Raw genomic sequence first — 20907 nt, forward strand, 5'->3', positions numbered from 1 at the left:
AATGGGAAGAACACAGCATTACTTCCATGGTATTTTGGCCAAAAAATGCACAATATGGGTATAATTGTGAGGAAACCTAGGATAATTGCCAATTGATAGTCTACAAAACAACTGACCTTTGATCTCCAAAAATATCAAGGTCATGAAAGCTGAGGAAAGACTGAAGAACTGTTCCAGACTGAAGGAGCTAGAGACAAAATAATTGGGACTGTGTGTGCTCCTAGGTAAATTTCTTTTGCCAACATTATTGAGATAGCTACAGAAACCTGAATGGAGACTCTGGGCAAACAAATACATGAAATCTTTTATTCTATTCTTGCAACTTTTCTGTAAGTTTGAAATGGTTTCAAAACAAAAAGTTAAATAAATTAGTAGTAGAAAGTAGATTCTATCTACTAGTATAACTTACAAGCTATAGCATTACCTTGGACCAGGGGTCCTCAAACTACGGCCCGCGGGCCACATGCAAATACAGATATTGTATTTGTTCCCATTTTGGTTTTTTACTTCAAAATAAGATATGTGCAGTGTGCATAGGAATTTGTTCATAGTTTTTTTTTAAACGATTGTCCGGCCCTCCAACGGTCTGAGGGATAGTGAACTGGCCCCCTGTTTAAAAAGTTTGAGGACCCCTGCCCTGGACAAATGAAGAAATTTAGATAGCTTAATTTCCTTATTTGTAAAATGGAGATAATGAGTACCTATCTTAACTACTATTGTATTAAATGAGATAAGGATATGAAATACTTTGTACTCAAGAAGAGAGAGTACAATTTGTATAATGTTATCATCTGTGATTTTAAAAAGCAGATACACATATGTGTGCATATGCATAAAAATTCCCTGGAAACAAGAAGGCGGTAGCTGGGAGACAGGGTGGGAGAAAGACTTTAAACTACAGACCCTTTTGAAATTGTTTCACCTAGTGAAGTATTACCTACTCAGAAAATAAATTTTTTAATGTTTTTATTGATTTATTAGAGAGAGAGGAAAGGAGAGAGAGAGAGAAATATCAATCACTGCCTCCTGCTCGTTCCCTGCCAGGAATCCCAGCCTGCAACCTGGGCACGTGCCCTGACTGATAATTAAATGGCGACCTTTTAGTGCACAGGACAACACTCACCCAACTGAGCTACACCAGCCAGGACCAGAAAATAAATAATTTTTTAAAAGTTAGATTTGGCACAGTCCCTGACCTAAAGTAAATACTCAATAAACTTTTACTTACAACTAGCAAATTATTTGACATATTATCTAAAATTGTATTTTTGAACTCTCAAGTAATGCTGTTAAGTAGTTTCTTTTTATAAACTTTTTGGCAGGACTAATATGATCATCCCTGTCTGAAAAATGAATTCAACTGAAACATAAATATAAGTGTAACCTCCCAGTCCCAGTCACTTGCCTATGAGCTCCCTGATGATAAGAATTACTTCTACTTTGTCTCCTAAAGGTCTCCAGCCAGTGGGCTGTCTCCCATGCCAGTATTTAAGCCTGCTGTCTTAAAGAGTAAAGGGTTAGATAGCCACCACTCATCTGCTATTATATCTGAAACCTCTCAGCTGGATTAAGCTATTAGTTTTGGAATTGTGTCCCAGTTTGCTCTAAGTACCTAAACTATGAAAGATATGTTTTCCTTTATGACATATTCCAACTTATTATGTTGCTTTTCAGAGTAAAAGGGTAACAAAACTTATTAGTGGCTTGAAATATTTCAGGGAATGATTAAATTTATGACTTCCTACACAGCTCTTTCTATGACAAAATATTTCATTTTCAACAATCTCTCACCACTTATAAACAAAAAAAGACTATAGCAGAAATAAGTACAATTAACATTTTTAGTGCGTAATACTTGTTTTTCGCATATATCCACTCAATCTTTTCAAACATTAGTCCATAAATATTATTAGTACTTACTATTTTTTTAAATATGTATTTTTATTGATTTCAGAGAGAGGAAGGGAGAGGGAGAGATAGAAACATCAATGATGAGAGAGAATCATTGATGGGCTGCCTCTTGCACGACCTCTACTGGGGATTGAGCCCCCAACCCAGGCATGTGCAACCCCCTCATTCTTAGGTTGATGCTCAACCACTGAGCCATGCCAGCCGGATGGTACTTACTATTTTATGTACTAGGCAGCGATAAAGGTTTTGTGTTTTTACGAAAGTGAATTCATACAGTATATACTGTTCTATAGCCTACTTTTTTTCACTGAGGCCAGGGGGTCAGAGTGGACCAAAAAGCCCTACATTTAATAGCTCCCAAATGTGGTCTTAATACAGACGGTGTGGAACATGCAAAGATTTCAAGGAATCCTTGGTTTCTGTTTTAGAATTCTATAAACTTCAGATACTCTTATTTATTTTTATTGATTGATTGATTAAGGTATTACGTATGTGTCCTTATTGCCCCATCGCCCTCCCAAACCCCCACTCATGCCCTCACCCCCCTGTTGTCTGTGTCCATTGGTTAGGCTTATATGCATGTATACAAGTCCTTTGGTTGATCTCTCCCCTCAGATACTCTTGTTTTAAATGAAATGGCATGGCATTCCAGGTGGAGGCAGTGCAAGAGACCAGAGACCCAGGCCTGTCCCGGGCCCTGGCCTAGCTGGCTCTCAGTGAAGACAATGGGTGGGAGCTCCTGGTCTACTCCATCCTCAGGCTCAAGTGGTCCTGCCCGTTATCATCACCTTGTGCGAATGACCCACCACTGTGTGTCCGCCCTGCTGCAGAGTGATGAGCTCACTCAGAAGCAAGGATCTGACAGTTAAATCCTAATTCAAAGCACAGTTAGGTAAAATAGAAATTATATTCCCAAGCAGTCCTTCTTCACATGGAAATATTACTTCAACCACCCAGAGGACAGATTTTTCAAAAAAATAAAATAATGGGAAAATAGAACCGCCTTCTCCTATGAGGATCCCACTATGCTCACTGACATAATGAAAGGGAATTAACAAATGATTCTTATCTTGGTAAATGGATCAACAAGACATTCTCAAGCTTTGTTACAAGCAAAGTCGTATTTCCACTGACCCTATTTTAAGTCTATGCTACTGCAAGGAATCAAACTACTAAAATTAATTGCATCCTGGTACTTCTGCTATGTATTTGGGCTACAGAGCATTTACTCTCTTTGGTTCTGGGCCAAGATAATGCCAATGACCAATCAGAAATGATACAAGAGCAAAGTTGGAGCAGCCATGGCCGTGCATGCAGCAGACACCAACAAAATTTTCAAGACAAAGTGGGAAGTTTTGGAGCTAATGGATCACTAGTGGGCACTAGATTATGTCAAAGAGGAACTCATGGTCAAAGATCTCCACTTTGAAAGCATGTTCAAATAGGAATTACAGATCTCTATTTTTTTAAGACCAAGCACGGATTAGCTCTGCTAGGAACTTGGAGTAGCCCTTCACCTTGTACCTTTTGTTTGAGCTGAGCCTCTCAGAATGAAGAGAATGCATGAGCTGGTGAGCATGCAGCAAGGATCCTTCTGGTTTGAGCTGGGCTCGCATTTATGTTTGAAATTAGAGGAAATGAGGATTATGTGCTGGGTGGCATTTAGAAAAAGGGCTATTTTTTAAATGCTTTAAATCTCTTTCTGCCCTAGCCGGTTTGGCTCAGTGGATAGAGCATCAGCCTGCAGACTGAAGGGTCCCAGGTTCAATTCCAGTCAAGGGCTCATGCCCGGAGTTGAGGGTACGATCCCCAGTGCAGGGCATGCAGGAGGCAGCCGATCAGTGACTCTCTCATCATTGATGTTTCTATCTCTCTCTTTCCCCTTCTCCCTTCCTCTCTAAAATCAATAAAAAATGTATTTTAAAAAAATAAATTAAAAATAAATAAATACATAAATATATAAATAAACAAATTTTCTTGCCCTGACCGGTTTGACTCAGTGGATAGAGCGTCGGCCTGCAGACTCAAGGGTCCGGGTTCGATTATGGTCAAGGGCATGTACCTTGGTTGCAGGCACATACCCAGTAGGGGGTGTGCAGGAGGCAGCTGATCGATGTTTCTCTCTCATCGATGTTTCTCACTCTCTATCCTTCTCCTTTCCTCTCTGTAAAAAATCAATAACATACATATTTAAAAAAAACAAAAAAAAAATTTTCAATTATAGTTAATTACCATGTGCAATCAGCCTGAGTTCTAACCGCAGTAAGCGCTTGTTTTCTTGAGATGCAAACCCCCCCGTAAAATGTTTTAGCTGGTATCTTTATAACTTCCTCTACAACAGTAATAACTTTCATTAATGAAAACTTAAAAACTATGGATGAGCAAAACAAATCTCCCTGTGTTGTTCATTTTGCAACAACAGAATGACATAAAGAACAAATGTGTCAAAACTTTTACTCAAATGCTCTTTTTCAGAGTGACTACTCAGGGACAGGACAGATTTTGCAAGCCTTCTATATCTCTTAATACTGAGCAGGGGAAATCCATGACCCTGAGACACTGCTGGGTTCTCAAGGACCTTCTAGATGACCAAAGATGGGTTAAACAATGAGAGGTTCTTGGTCTGGAGTCCGGAATATATCAAATCCACTGGGAAAAAAAAAATCAATGTACTGTCTATAGCCACTCAATAACTAAATATCCAGTTATTCTGGATGAGATTTTATGTATCATTATAAAAGGGGAGAAAGGGCACCTGGCTGGTATGGCTCAGTGATTGAGCATCAACCCATGAACCAAAAGGTCATCAGTTTGAATCCCAGTTAGGAAATTTTGAAGAGGACTGGGCAGAGAAAGATGATAAACCTGGGTAGGAAACAGGAAGAAATAGTAAAGGTTCATAGGTATTTGCCCTTGGATTAGAAAGAGCCTAGTAGCCTAGCCTGTGTTGCTCAGTGGTTGAGCATCGACCTATGAACCAGGAGGTCACGGTTCGATTCCCAGTCAGGGCACATGCCCTGGTTGCGGGCTAGATCCTGGTGTGGAGCATGCAGGAGGCAGCCAATCAATGATCTCTCTCATAATTGATGTTTCTATCTTTCTCTCCCCCTCTCTAAAATCAATAAAAAATATACGTATTTTTAAAAAATAAAACAGGGGTGCCACCTACAAAGTCACCACTACCCAAAGTCTGAATTACTTATTTAATGTCCTTCTTCCCCCACTAGACAGTAAGCTCCATTAGAACAGGGAGGACTTGTCTTATTAATGGCTGTGTTCTAGAACATAACATGGCACCTGAAACACAGTGAGATCTAGGGAGTACTCTGCCCTCTTTCCCTCCCACCTGCCCTCTCTGGGACATGCTCACCGAAGCCCACATACAAAATAAGTAAAAATCAATTAGTTGATCAGGGCCTCTCACCTGGACAGTGTTGGAGGTTAAATTTCACCTCATGTTATTCCTAGTCTTCCCTAGGGCTGTCACCACTTGGGATTGCTCAAGGAAAGATAGTACTCTTTCTATAGATTTGTTAATTCCACAAGATATGTAAATTGCATTCTTTGACCAGCCTTGGAGAAATCCAGTAAGAACTGCTATTAGTTAAACTCTGAAGCTTTCAGGAGTTATTCTAGGGATGCATCAAAAAGAGCCTGCATTCTCAGTCTTACTGAAGGCAAGCTCACGCTTCGCCCTGCACCACAATTACTTATACACAAATCTCATCCTCCCTTTAAGTCCAAGGCAGCTAATTCACCTTTGAATCTTCACAGCAACTGCTATACTAGTAAGCACTCAAAAGATGCTGCAGGAAAATGTACTTTATTAACAATGAAAATAACCACTAACATTACTGAGCTCTTTATACCAGGTACCATGATAAGTCTGTAGTAATTATCTAAATTAACTGTCCCAACAACAACCCTGTGGAGTAGGTACTATTATCTCCAGTTTACAGATGGGAGAGGCCTTCACAGAGCTTATTTGCACAAAGTTACACAACTATTAAGTGGTTAAGTAGGAAACGGAACCAGACATAAACCCCAAAGCCAGCACTCTGCCTTTAGCATTCTATTTCATATATACAATTCACCAAAATTCTCTTCAAAAGACACTGTTAAGAAAATGAAAAGGCTAAATACAGACTGGAAGAATATATTCGTAATACATATACTGAAAGAACTTGCATCTAGATATATAAAGAACACTTTCAAGTCAATAATGAGAAAACAAACAACCTAATTAAAAAATGGGCAAGACTGAACAGACACCTTACAAAAAGACATACAAATGGCCAATCAGCCCTTAAAGATACTTAACATTAGTCATCAGTGAAATGCAAGTTCAAACCATAATTACATGCCAGGACACACCCATGAAAAGCACAAGAATGGCTAAAAGTAAAATGACAAATACCCTGTGTCAATGATGATGTGGAGAAACTAGAAAACTCATGCACTGCTAGTGGGAATGTAAAACAATGTAGCTACTTTGGGGAAAGTTCTCGCAATTGCTTGAAAAGTTAAAACAAAACAAAACATATGACCCTGCAATCTCACTCCTAGACATTTACCCAAGAGGAATGAAAACATATGTCCACACAAAGATTTGTACATGAAAGGTCATAGCAGCTTTATTCATAATAGCCAAAAAAATGAAAACAACTCAAATGTTAATCAATAGGTTAATAGATAAACAAGTTTTAGAATATCATTCAACAAAATAAAAATAAATAGAGACAAATTGCTGATACATAGAATAAAACAGAGATGAATCTCAGATCTATACGCAAAAGAGTGCATACAGTTTTCTAGTATTCTAAATCAAATCAATGGTTAAATGAGGGCAAAGGTTCTACAAATTTTCTATATATTGATTGTGATGATTACACAGGTGAGCTTTTTGTCAAAACTCAGTGAACTTTACATATAAAAATCTGTACATGCCCTAGCCGGTGTGGCTCAGTGGATGGGGCGTCGGCCTGTGAACTGAAGGGTCCCAGGTTCAATTCTGGTCAAGGGCACATGCCCGGGTTGTGGGCTCAAACCCCAGTGGGGGACTTGCAGGAGGCAGCCGATCCATGATTCTCTCTCATCATGGTTATTTCTATCTCTCTCTCCCTCTTCCTTCCTCTCTGAAATCAATAAAAAATATATTTTTAAAAATCTGTACATTTTATTGTATGTGCATTGGCTCGCAACAGAATTCACTTGGGGGGGGGAGGGGCCAAGATAGCAAAATATTACTAACAACCCAAATGTTTCTCAATAGGAGACTGCTTAAATAAATGACGACCCAGACAACAAATTCTGTGAAAAATAAGAAGTGTTCCAGGTATCGATGTGGAAAGATTCCTGATAGGTACAGTTAAGTAAACAAGCAAGGCACAGACAGTGTGTTCAGTACACTACCTTCTGTTTTAAAAAATAAGAGTGGGAGGGACTATTTCACTTTTGCTTACATATGCAAAACAAAAACCTGGAGAAACACAAATAATAGTAGTTAACTTTAGGCAGATGGGAAGGCTTTTCACTGTATATTTGTATGATTTACTCACAAATAAAATCAACCTAAGTTCCAGAAGAAAGGTACCTGGCTCTAATTTCCCTACATCCCATTCCCAATCCTTCCAAATTATATTTAAAATGTGAAAGCAGTTGGCTGAAAAACAAACCTAATACATACCACCATAGCTGGTTTGGCTCAGTGGATAGAACGTCGACCTGCGGCACATGCCCGGGTTGTGGGCTCGAGCCCCAGGTAAAGGGTGTGCAATGATTCTCTCTCACCATTGATGTTTCTATCTCTCTCCCTCTCCCTTCCTCTCTGAAATCAATAAAAATATATTTGAAAAAAAGAAATAAAATAAAACAGACCTAATACCATAAGTCTTCCCCATCTCACCTACTAGTAATAGAAACCCTATTCTCCCAGACCTTCAGGCCAAAATCTTTGGTGTCATCCTTGACTCTTTTCTCTCACTCCTTAAATCCAATGTATCATTAAATCCTACTGGCTCTACCATCATAACACATCCAAAATCTGACATTTCTCACCATCCTGGACCAAGCCACCATCTCTTGTCCTGCCTCCTTAATAAGCTGGGATCCTCAATTCCACCTTTGCCCTCCTTCAGTCTCTTTTCAACAGTGCAGTCAGAGTGATAGTATTAAACCATCAAGTCACATCATGTCACTCCTCTGCTCTACCGTGGTTTCCCTTCTCAAAACAAAAGTCAATATCCTTTCTAAAACCTGCAAAGTTGATCTGCTATCCCCTGATCCCGATGACATCTATTGCTATCCAGCCACTCTAACCTGCCACACTGTTCCTCAAACACAGAACACATATTCTTCCCTCAAGGCCCCTGAACTTGCTCCCTCTGCCAGGAATGCTCCTCCTGCAGATTTCCACATGGCTGGTTGGGCAACTTCTGCTGGCCTTTGAGTCATCGTCTTACTCAAGCCATCTCTCGCCAGCTTACCTACAATCTCAGCCCATCATCCTCATACCCTCACCCCAACATACACCCATACTCCTCTTCTCTGCTTCATTTTTCTTCTGAGCACTTACCACTACCTAACATAGCACGTGTTTTAGTTATTTACTCAGATTATTGTCCACTTCCCATAGATTGTAATCTCCATGAAGGCATGTGTTTAATTATCCACTGCTGTAGCTTCAGCACTTAGAATACCTGGCACATAACACACGCTTGCTAAGTATGTGAATAGTAAGTGAATGAATGAATGGGCTTGGAATGAACAAGAAAACAAGAGTAGAGACTACAGAACAGGAAAGTAAAATGGCGAAATGCAGGTAAAGATCTGCAGGTCAAGGTTTAAGAGAAGCCTTGGGCCCTAACCGGTTTGGCTCAGCGGATGGAGGTAGGCCTGCAGACTCAAGGGTCCCAGGTTCGATTCCGGTCAAGGGCATGTACCTTGGTTGCGGGCACATCCCCAGTAGGAGGCAGCTGATCGGTGTTTATATCTCATGGGTGATTCTAACTCTCTATCCCTCTCCCTTCCTCTCTGTAAAAAATCAATAAAATATATTTTTAAAAAAACCAATGTCCTTTGGGGGAAATTTTACGTGTTAAGGGTTTTTATAGATTTATGAATCAGGATGTAGATATTTTCCTCCCTAGGCCCCAAATTAATAGAAAAAGTAACTTGTATATTTGCTTCAGAGAAAGAACTAATAGAAAGGAACTTTTTTCTCGGTTACATTATGCAAAAATTCCTTGGAAATTCATCTACTGCTCAAAATAAAATGATACAGACCAATATATAACAAAATATGTGTATATCAAAGCCTCAGGGATTGGGGGCCCAGGGAATGACTGCTGCAAAAGAGCAAAAGGAAACGCTTTAGGGTGCTGAAAGTTGAGTGGCGAAACTTGAGGTTGTGATTACATGGGCGAACACATTGTCAAGGCTTACCTTTTAAGTGGGCACACTTCACTGAGTGCAAATTACACCCCAATTAAGTTAGTTTAAACAAATAAACCTCTCCTGTTCCCTTAAGTTGAAAAAAAAAAAAATCACTCGATTGTACCATGATCTCAAAGGGGACTTATGTAATATCTAATAGAACACCTTGAAAATGTAAGAGGATGACAGAACCTGAGTCAACGGCCAAAGAGAGGTCAACTCAGGACCCTCTGGCCTCAAGGTGAACTCAAGTTAGAAAAAATGAACGCAGCATAGTGGAGGGAGGGGTGAATCTCAGCTTCTTATCAAGAAAATGAGAAACAAAAAGGGTGTCACTTCAGGCGGCAGAGTGGAAAGAGCGGAGGCTCATCTGGCTCTGGGTCGGAGGCAGTGTGTGGCCTTGGGGGTCCTCGGTCTCTCTGGGACTCAGTTGTCCCTTCTGTAAAATGGGGATCACCACGCTGACGTTCACCCAGCACACACTAAGTGCTCGATGCCTGATAAGGCAGCAGTACACGGTATTACCCAAGGCACCAGAATTTAGTGCTGACTGGCAGTGTGTGCATATAATCCCCCACCCCGCCCCCGGCTTCCCCCTCAGAGGGTGGAGGCCCCTGGCAAACGCTTCACCGCCCTCAGCCGGACGTCCATTCCAATCTCCGACACGCACCCCTGGCGGCCTTTCCTGGCCCGACCACCCCTCACCCCGCAGCTCCAAGGGCCCTCCCGCCTCCCGGGCCCCACCTCGTTAAGGAAGCGGGTGATATCGTAGACTCGCCCGTGGATCACCAGCCATATCTCCTTCGAGGAGTTGCGCTCCGCTACCTCCTCCAAACGGTAATAGGTGACGGGGGTCTCCACCCCTGGCCCTTTCCCATCGCTGCCGCTCGCTCCCACGGTCGCCATGAGGCCTGAGATACCTGCCGTACACCACTCCCCGCCTCCCGCCGCTAACTTCCTCCAGGTGGACCCGGCGCTCGGCCCTCCCCGGCTTCCGTAACCGGGACCCACAAGGCCGTCGGAGGGGTCCTGGCCACAGCCAATCACGCTTCCGACCACTTCCTGGTTCGTTTTCTTTTCACCAATGAAACGAGGGGTTCTGTTTAAAGTCCCGCCCACTCCCCCGCCTGTGCCTCAGGACGTAGTCCTGGTTCGAGATCCACTTAACCAATCAGAATCGCCCACCCCCTCCAATCTCGCCCGTGGACACTGATTTTGGGATGGTGCCTAGTGGGGACACGTGACAGGTGTCACTCAGGAGAGGTTTGCCCTGCGCTCGGCCAGCCGGCCCGCAGCGTCCTGAAAGGGTCTCTGTTTTCCCGTCGCCCTTCCCTCCGCCGTGGGTCCCTCCTGAGTCCCGTTAAGCTCGTCCCTCCCTCCCCCCCCACCCCCCGCCCGCGCGGCCTGCATTCCAGCCTCGGGTTTACGGCTTTGCTTTGCATGAGACCTGCCGAATCCCGCCTGGGTCTCAGTCTCCGCACCAGTAGAATGGGCATGATAATTTATAGAAAGGTGTACTGTGGCCGATTCGGTGCGAGAGTATGTCTGCAGAGCTATTGGCACGCGGCAATCGACACATAAGTGAAAAGGCGGGGCGGCTGGCTGGAAGCCTCGGGACTGCCGCACGGGCTACGGGGTGGCGTATCCCCAGTTTCGGCCGCTGCGAAGAATGATTTTGTTATATGTCAGTTATATCTCAATAAACCTGGAGGCTGGATTGATTTTTAGGCAAATTCTTTGGCGATCAGAACACACCTACGCTGTTTTCGTTTCCGCCTGTTCTAAAATAGAGATTGCCTCAACTGTCACGGGCCAGAGGGCCCCAGCATTTAATAACAAGTTTGGTTAATGTGCAGCGTGATGAGCTGATGATGTTTAACTGCCATTACAACTGACAAATTGTTCGTGGGGAACTGTTTTCATCAGGTCACGCTCCCGGGCTCTCCACAGGCCACCCCAACCTGCTGGACCAATGCCATTCCGTTTTACCAGCCTCGTGCACCAGCTGCGACTCCAGACCCTGTTGGTAATAAGCTCACTTCTGTGGTCATACCGGGCCCCTCCACTTACGACACCCATTTCCTTCCCATGCTACTCACTTTTCAAGCTCCTCCTCAGATCCTCCCTTCTCACAGACTCTCCTGCCCTTCTGAGCCTCCGTGACTGCATCTCCTTGTAGCACCTGAGCAAATGACTATTCCAGGAAACCCTCTGTATCTAAAATCTTAGCTTCCCACGTTTACCTCCCTCATTAGCATGGAAACTATGAGCGAAAGCCCGAATGATTCTTAGGACATTCCACAAACTCTAGCTCCAAATATTTGCAATTCATTTCAGAAGTATTTACTGAGCATTTACGGGGTCACAAATGCTGTGATAAACTCTAGGGATAGAAAGGTGACATCACAAATAAGCCCTCTGAAATAAACAAAACACACACATACAGTATGTAAGTGTTAGAAATGGAGGTTGGCCTCAAACGCAATGAGAAGCAGCTCTGAGCACATATTTGTTAAATAACACTTACGCCTGGTGTATGAGTCACCTGAGGAGGCTACGTTAAAAGGGCAGATTCCCTCCCATCCAGACCTGACGTCTCTTCCTCACCTGGAATCTCGGCTTGCCTCCTTACTTTCACCAATAGATTGTGGCGTGAGTGGTCCTCGAGAGGCCTTGAAGTTCCCATCTCCACCATCTTAGAACGTTACTCCAGGATCTGGCTGCCATGAAGAAGCCTGGAATTAAAGACCAGCCATTTAAATGCTGTCTCAGCCGAGCCCACCCCTTAATCGATTTGTCAGTTGAATGCAAACACATGAGTAAAGCTAGATGAGCAGAACTGCTCAGTCAACCACAGAATCATGAGAAATACTAAAACACTAAAAAAAAAAAAAAAAAAAAAAAGTCCAGTGAGTATGGATATAGAATCAGAAATCAGCATTTTTAGCAAGTATTTTGGGTGACTGAGGTGAGTTATCTGTAGATAACTGTGGGAAACACTGCACTTTGTAATGAAGTATATTAGCTATGTCTTTATCTCTCATACAGTGAGTTAGTAAAAGTCCACACCATTTCCTTTTCTACCTCCGCCTCTATTGAAACGGTTCAATAGTGATTTTAAAAACCCTAAGAGGGGAGCCTGGAAGAGCCTGTAGCAATGGGCAGGGTTGAAGATATAAATCTGGAGTAACACAAAAGCAAAAGTGGGCTTTCGGAGAGAAAAGAGGGTGGAGTCCTTCCAGTAGCACTGATGTCACAAGCTTCCTCAAGGGGACCTGGGCAAGGACAGGACCTTGGAGAGGAAGGGCCACATGGTGAGTGCAGGGAGATTGGACCCTCAGTGCCAGGGCTCCCAGCCAGCGGACGTACCTGAACCCTAGGGTGGAGGCAGTCAGCTCTGCAATAGATCTTTCAGTGACCAATGTGGACTGAAAGCTAGAATGTTTTGTACCATGTAAAACCCCGGAGGGAGTGAGAGAAGAACATCCCCATATATTACAGACTAATTTGTCACCACTGTGGGAAGTAGATTTAGGATCAAATCAAAGTTTTTTTAAATTAATATTTAAATTTCTGTTTTATAATTTCACACGGGTAAGTGGAAAGAATAATACAGTGAGCTCCCATATACTTCTAATTTAGATTCACCAATTGTTAATATTTTTCCACATTTGGTTTCTTTGAGATATGTTTATTGTTGTTGTTAATAATGATAAGCCATTTCAGAAAAAGTTGTAGACATCATGACCCTTTACCTCCAAATAATTCTATCTTCTAAGAATAAGAAAATAATCTTACATAACCCCAGGATGATTTTTTTAATTCAGGGAATTTAACATTCATATAAAACTATTATCTAACATGCTGTCCGTATCCTTTTCCAATTATTATAATAATGTCCTTTGTGGAATTTTGGTGTGTCTATATGTGATTCAGGATCCAATCCAGAATTACACAATGCATTTATTTATGTGTCCTTCCTCTCCTTTAATCAAGTACTTTCATCAGGCTCTCTTTTTCTATCATGACATTGACTTCTTTTTTTAATCCTCGCCCAAGGAGTGAGGATATTTTTTCCATTGATTTTTAGAGAGAGTGGAAGGGAGAGAGGAGGGGAGAGAGGGAGGGATAAGGAGAAAGAGAGATCAGCGTGAGAAAGACACATCAATTGGTTGCCTCCCTCATGCGCCCTGATGGAGCCAGGGATCAAACCCGCAACTGAGGTACATGCCCTTGACCGGGAATTGAACACGGAACCTTCTGTCTACAGGCCAACACTGTAACTACTGAGCCAAACTGACCAGGGCAATATTGACATTTTTGAAAAGTATGGCATCAAACTGAATTTGAGTCAGAAAAATATTGTAGCCTATATGTATTGATTATAAATTCATAGTCACAATTTGTAACATGTTAGCCAGAAGGTCCAGCTTGGAATCCTGTCTATGCCACTCGCAAACTTGGTAATGATAGGCAGCTTTTTCGATCTCTTTTTTTCTAAGTGGATACCCAGTTATTGCAACACCATTTGATGAAAACACAAGTCCCCATTAAATTGTTTGTATGTCTTTCTTTAAAATTGATTGACCATATAAGGGTGGTTCTTTTTCTGACTTTCTATTCTGTTCCAGTGATTTATTTGTCAATCCTTATGACAATTCCACATTGTCTTGATTACTATAGCTTTGTAGTAAAGCTTGAAGTCAAGTAATATAAATCCTTCAGCTTTGCTCTTATCTTTCTTTAAAAAAAATATTTTTATTGATTTCAGAGAGGAAGGTAGAGGAAGTGAGAAATAGAAACATCAATGACGAAAGAGAATCATGGATCGGCTGCATCCTGCACACCCCACAGTAGGGATCAAACCCGCAACGTAGGCATGTGCCCTAACCAGGAATCGAACCGTGACCTCCTGATTCATAGGTCGATGCTCAACCACTGAACCACACCAGCCGGGCTTACCTTTCTTTCTTTTAAATATATTTTTATTGATTTCAGAGAGGGAGAGAGAAGAGGGAGAGAGAAGTCCTAGTTTCCTGAGCTATTTTTTTAATCATAAAAGGATATTAAATCCTGTTTTAAAAGTTTCTACATCTATTTGGGGTGACTGTATGATTTTTCTCTTTAATTCTGTTAATATGGTGAATTACTTTAAATGGTTTGCAAACACTTAACCATCTTTTCATTCTTGGGATAAACCTCACTTGGTTATGATGTTGGTCTTTTTTATATATTGTTGGATTCAATTCAGTATTTCTTAAGGATCTTTGCATCCATATTCATGAGAAATAATAGTTTGTAACTTTTCTTCTTGAATGTCTTTAACAGTTTTTTTCAACCTCTTTGAAAAATATTTACTGAATAATGAGAGCTAAGTACACTGTCAACATAAGCAAAACTCAGCAAAGTGCCTGCCACAGTGTCCTCAGTAAATGCTGGCTATTTTGGCGTTGTTGTTTCTAGAAGCTATGAATGAGACCCACCTCGTTAAGAAACTTGCTTTCTAAGAGGAAGATGGCACTTACCACATGAGACATTTTTAACAACATTTTCCTTTTGTTATTGTTTTACATATTAGAAAATCCTCTCCCTGCTGCTGTCCAGGTATGTGCTCTGACTTTTGTCTCAGTAACAGCAGGATCAGTGTATAAGATGGTTACAGAATTTACCAGATGACTGAAACGTACACAGGAGTACTTGGAGATCCGGGATAAACCCATTTATTTTCAGATGTTTCCCATGTCCTAGGACAGTGACTCAGGGGTCAGTTCTCCAAATCCCGAGTAAGCCAATATGGAAGAAGCTCTCTGTACACCCTTCCGTTTCTTTGTCTTGTATCTGTTTCCGAACTAGCAGGCTTTTGTGGTGGGCTTCCACAGCCCCTCCTGAGACCAGTTAGATGCCTGGTCTGGGTGGTGTCAGTTACCTCCCCTCTAGCTAAGCTGTCCCATTCTTTGCTTATGGCCCCTTGTAAATTGGGAGTAATTAGGAAAACAGGTCTTGCTAGACCAGAGAGTGGAGAAAGGGGCTGTGACTTAATTATAGGCTATCAAGGGTGCACATTAGGTTACTGGCACCATTCAGATTGCTAACCCCCCCCCCCCCAAGATGCTGCTTCAGGGGAATTGTTATTTACCTTGCAAGTTCATTTACTGCTTTTGTATACATAGTAAAATTGGAACAGGAAACTGTCAAGGAAGACACTATGCCCGCAACCTGGGCATGTGCCATGGCTGAGAATCAAACTGGTGACCTTTTGGGGCATGGGACGAAGCTCAATCATTCAAGCCACATCAGCCAGGGTTGTACAGTTTTATCTATATGATATATTCCTAGAAATGGGAATAGCTGGACCAAAGAATATATGCTTTTATAATTGTGGTAGATATTAGCCAATTACCCTTCATACAAAATGTATAGTTTTACACACCCACACACAATGTGTGAGGAAGCCTGCCCTCATAAAATCTTATCAACAGTGTGTGATCAGCCGAGACCGGTTTGGCTCAGTGGATAGAGCGTTGGCCTGCGGACTGAAGGGTCCCAGGTTCAATTCCGGTCAAGGGCATGTACCTGGGTTGCGGGCACATCCCCAGTGGGGGATGTGCAGGAGGCAGCTGATCGGTGTTTCTCTCTCATCAATGTTTCTGACTCTCTATCTCTCTCCCTTCCTCTCTGTAAAAAATCAATAAAATATTTTTAAAAAAAAAAAAAACAGTGTGTGATCAATAGACAGAGCAATGAAAAAAACAGAAAGTGCTAATATATACAATCAGGAATAGAAACTGGGGTAAAAATGTTGTTTCAAATCAGTGAGGAGAAGGGGGCCTTTTATAGTTGAAACAAAATCATAATTAAAGCTTTTCCAGAAATTTTTTCTGGAAAGAAATAATTTGGCTATGTATCCATATACCAAGATAAACTCAAGCTTAGTCAAAGATTTAAACATAACAAATGAAAAAATAAAGAGTATTATTCCACCTATTCAAAGTTCAAAAACAGGTAAAACAATTACAATAACAAAAGCATGAGTGACAAAAGAATAAATAGAAAAACTGGATTCACCAAAATTAAAAAGTTTTGCCCTAGCTGGTTTGGCTCAGTGGATAGAGCATTGGCCTGTAGACTGAGGGGTCCCGGGTTCAAGTCCAGCCAAGGGCATATGCCTGGCTTGTGGGCTCCACCCCCAGTGGGGGGCATGCAGGAGGCGGCTGATCAATGGTTCTTTCTCATCATTGATGTTTCTATCTCTCTTTCCCTCTCCCTTCCTCTCTGAAATCAATAAAATATATTTTTAAAAAAAGTTTTGTGCTGCAAACAAGACTGAAATGACAATCTGCAGAATGGGAGAAAATATTTTCAAATCACATACAAGCATACGTTGGAGATATGACAGGGTCGGATGCAGACCACTGAAATAAAGTTGAGTATTGAAATAAAGAGAGTGGTAATCTTTTTGCTGGTGGAGGGCCTTGCCTTCAATTTATATAAAAACACAACACCTGCCGAAACTGGTTTGGCTCAGTGTATAGAGCGTCGGCCTGCGGACTGAGGGGTCCCAGGTTCGATTCCGGTCAAGGGCATGTACCTGGGTTGCGGGCATATCCCCAGTGGGAGATGTGCAGGAGGCAGCTGATCGATGTTTCTCTCTCATCGATGTTTCTAACTCTCTATCTCTCTCCCTTCCTCTCTGTAAAAAATCAATAAAAATATATTTAAAAAAAAACCAAAAAACACAACACCTGTGAAGCACAATAAAATGAAGTGAAATAAAAGGCAGTATGCCTGTATCTCATAAGGGACTTGTATTCGGAATGTATAAAGAACCCTTACAACAATAAAAAGACAACCCAAAACTTAAAAATGCACGAGGGATCTAAGTAGACATTTCACCACAGAAGCTATAGGAATGGCCAATAAGTATATGAAAAGATTCTCAACATCATTAGCTGTCAGGGAAATGTAACTCAAAACCATAATGAGATTCCCCTTCACACCCACCAGGATGGCCACAATTAAAAAGACAGACAATAACAAGTATTGGTGAGTATTCAGAGAAACTGGTACACTCATGCATTGCTAGCGTGGATGTAAAATAGAGGATCCACTGTGCAAAACATACTGGCAGTTTCTCGAAAAGTTAAACACAGAGTTACCACATGACTTGGTAATTACACTGCTAGGTATACCCTCGAGAGAGATAAAAACGTATGCACATAAACACTTGTTCACAAATGTTCATAGTAGTGTATTCACAATAGTCAAAAAGTGGAGGCAACTCAAATGTCCCTCAACTGATGAATGAAAAAATAAAGTGTGGTGTGTCTTTACAATGAAATACTATTCTAAAAAAAAAAAAAAGAAAGAAATACTATTCTGCAGTAAAAATAACATGCTCAAAGAGCCTCAAATAGAGTGTGTTATCAAAGTTTTCTAATTATACCAATCTGAACGTTTCAAAAATTGTATCACACTGTAGTTCTGATTTGCCTTTCTCTTCTTATACATGAAGTTGAATATTGATTTCTATAGTTAGAAGTAATAAAGGAATTATCAATCTCCTATCCACAGCAACTCCTGAAAAATAATCCTAATAGCCAAGAATTTCTTTTGAGTTGAGAGGGCTCTATTCCTATATGCCAAGCATGAGCCTGCCTTAGGATAGTCCATCTGCCTGGAATGGTCTCCCACCCCAACTTCACATTCAGGCTTTATCATTCTCAACTCACATTAAATGTCACCCCCTCGGTGAGCGTTAGGTGGCTACCCAGTGTCTCTGATACACCATTCTGTTCTCTATCTCTTCATAGAACTCATGGCTGCATGTTATGTTTCTGATTTGTGTTGAGTGATCTATATGCTCACCATTGTATCCCCAGTATCTGACATGGTGCTAGACACACAGTAGATGTTTAATAACTATCTGTTGAATAGCTAAATGCCCAACTTCTGGAATGAGGAAAAGGGGTTAAGTCACTAAACAGTTTCTAAACAGGATTTTTTGAAACTGGAGTGTGGGAAAGGAATTTGACCTTGCTCCTGGATGAAGAATGCCTACAGGCAGCCCCTAACCCTGAAACTTTGTTCTTAAAACATTTTAACGTCGGGCTAACTTTGAACAGTGGACGTGAGACCCACCCTCGGTTAAGTTCAGGTTAGGTTTGGGGCACTGGGATATTTTCTTTCATCCATAATCACTGGATCAAGGCCTATAAATCAAATAGTTAAGACACAAAACACAAACAAGGTCGTAATTTGTTTCTTCCTGCCCTCTGTTTTTCTTGGCAAGGAAAAACTCAAGCTTTTCCTGACTGGAGATGGGTAATGACACTGGGGGGTGATTCATTAAAAGCGGCCTGAGTAACTGGCCTTTTATTTCTTCTCATTCTTTCCCCTTATTGTCCCAACTCATGTAAGGAAACACATTGAACAAAATCATTCTCCTGCTGATAAAGAACTTTTCCTTGACTCTTTGTTCACTTGCAACTATATGTTCCCAGAATCAAAATCTTGGAGGCCAGTGTGGCTAAGGGTGATGTGATGGGCATTTCTGATAGAGAAGGGAGGCCAAGAACCCTGGCTATGGAAGCCACTTCTTTCACCCCCTTTTCTTACTTTGTTGCCGCTGTCTTACTTTGTTAGGAAATGTTTCCCTGGGGCCCTGGCGGGAGCTGGCATGGTCGTGGGTAAGTCTGGGAACCTCCGTTCCCCATCTCTAAAATGGCTGTCCCAATACCAGTGCTTTCCTCTTAAATGTGGGACCTTAATGTCAACCATCCCTAAGGCCTGGGGAGAGAAAAGGAAGTGGTAACAATAACAAATATTTAATTTAATAGGACACATGATGCTAAGGGAAACTGCAGAATGTGCTATTCTCATCTTTTACATGATACACTGCTGTTTCACTTGAAATATTTTTAATAATTTTTTTAAAGAAACAAATAATAAATCTAAAAACATATATATATATATATATATATATATATATATATATATATATATATATATAAAAAGGTCTGCACAGCCAAAGCCGGTTTGGCTCAGTGGATAGAGCGTCGGCCTGCGGACTGAAGGGTCCTGGGTTCGATTCCGGTCAAGGGCATGTGCCTGGGTTGCGGGCACGTCCCCGGTGGGAGATGTGCAGGAGGCAGCTGATCGATGTTTCTAACTTTCTATCTCTCTCCCTTCCTCTCTGTGAAAAATCAATAAAGTATATTTAAAAAAAAAAAAAAGGTCTGCACAATAATAAAACAAAATACTAACGGCTGTCTCAGGGTGAGAGCTTGGAGTTGGTTTTCATTTTCATCTTTATACTTTTATATATCTTTTTAGTTATTTTCACAGATTGTATTTTACTTTTGTCTTGAAAAAAATCATAATACTAAAATTTTACTTTATTTAAGCAGGTTTATGAGCCCCAACCTCCTGTACCTCTGTGTGGAAGTAGAACAATTTGTTTTCCAAGAAGTGGGTGTAGAAGGACACAAGTGGGCTGGGAGAGGTGGGGGAATAGATGTGACTAGGAGCCGGGTCAGGGTGAGGCTGTGGAAAAATACCGGTGATGCCACACCCTCAGCATGGCTGTGGCCACGGCCACTAGTAAATCGCCCGCCATTGCTTTTGTGTCTCCCTCCATGTGAAATCGTCCCAGGGCCTCTCACCTGCAAGCGTAAAGCTGGCTTCCTTGCCTTTCTCATTCTTACTGTTTCCCTCCGGGCCTACTGCTAGCGCACTCTACCGTGTCTGTGGATTCCCACCAAGGGGACCAGCTCCTCCCTCAGGGGACCCAGCCAGGAAAGGGAGTGAGAGGATAAATCTGTGGGTCCCCCATGTTCTAAGTTGGTGGTTCTTGTTGACTTCTTTAAAATATGTTTCTATTTTTTATAATATATATTTGTTGATTTCAGAGAGGAAGGGAGAGGGAGAGACAGAAACACGAGAATGATCGTTTGGCTGCCTCCTGCAAAGCTCCTACTGGGGATCTAGCCAGCAAGCCCGGCATGTGCCCGGACCAGGGATCAAACCATGACCTCCTGGTTCATAGGTCCACGCTCAGCCACTGAGCCTCGCCGGCTGGGCTTGGGTATTCTTGACTTTTGAGAGGGGGCTCAATAAGTAGCCTGCCTCCTCCCTCCCAGGCTCTGAATCAATTGTGGATCTGGGTGGTCAGGAGATGGGTTATCTTCTGGTAAGGGGATAGGTTGGAGAGTGTGGCTGAGTGTATGTACTGTAACCTGACTAAAGACTTTCACGCCAGTCCCAGGCAGCAGTGCCCTCCCCATGTGAAGTGAGAGAACATACGCTACCTCCCAGGATCTTGGTCCTAAGAGAGCGGAAAGAGGAAAACACCGGGTATCTCATGCCCAGTTTCTCCTAATGCTCTCCCTTCCTTAAGTGCAAAGGGTGAAAGACACGAAGGGAGCCTGGAGCCTTCACATGGACGACCCGCTACACTAGGAGGAAATACCTGGAGTGGGGAGAAAGCATTTTCCTCTCCAAAAGTTCTTTTATATATATATATATATATATATATATATATATATATATATATATATATATATA

General features: G+C 41.9%; 1 protein-coding gene and 1 pseudogene across 2 annotated transcripts in view; one reads left to right on the forward strand and one right to left on the reverse strand.

Moving 5' to 3' along the window:
- LOC132217409 (cytochrome b5 type B) overlaps positions 1-10361 on the reverse strand; it is a 28750-nt gene extending 18389 nt beyond the window's left edge. The window contains exon 1 of one of the 2 annotated variants that reach the window (XM_059667615.1): positions 10090-10361. In XM_059667615.1, the coding sequence (XP_059523598.1) occupies positions 10090-10251 (162 nt within the window). In that variant the 5' untranslated portion in view covers positions 10252-10361. The remainder of the gene's footprint in view (positions 1-10089) is intronic. The other variant, XM_059667616.1, reaches the window with a different exon arrangement.
- LOC132217198 (ER membrane protein complex subunit 3-like) lies at positions 2709-3398 on the forward strand (annotated as a pseudogene).
- Positions 10362-20907: the final 10546 nt, after the last annotated feature.

Source organism: Myotis daubentonii, chromosome 15 (assembly GCF_963259705.1).
Source record: "Myotis daubentonii chromosome 15, mMyoDau2.1, whole genome shotgun sequence".
Lineage (NCBI taxonomy): Eukaryota > Metazoa > Chordata > Mammalia > Chiroptera > Vespertilionidae > Myotis > Myotis daubentonii.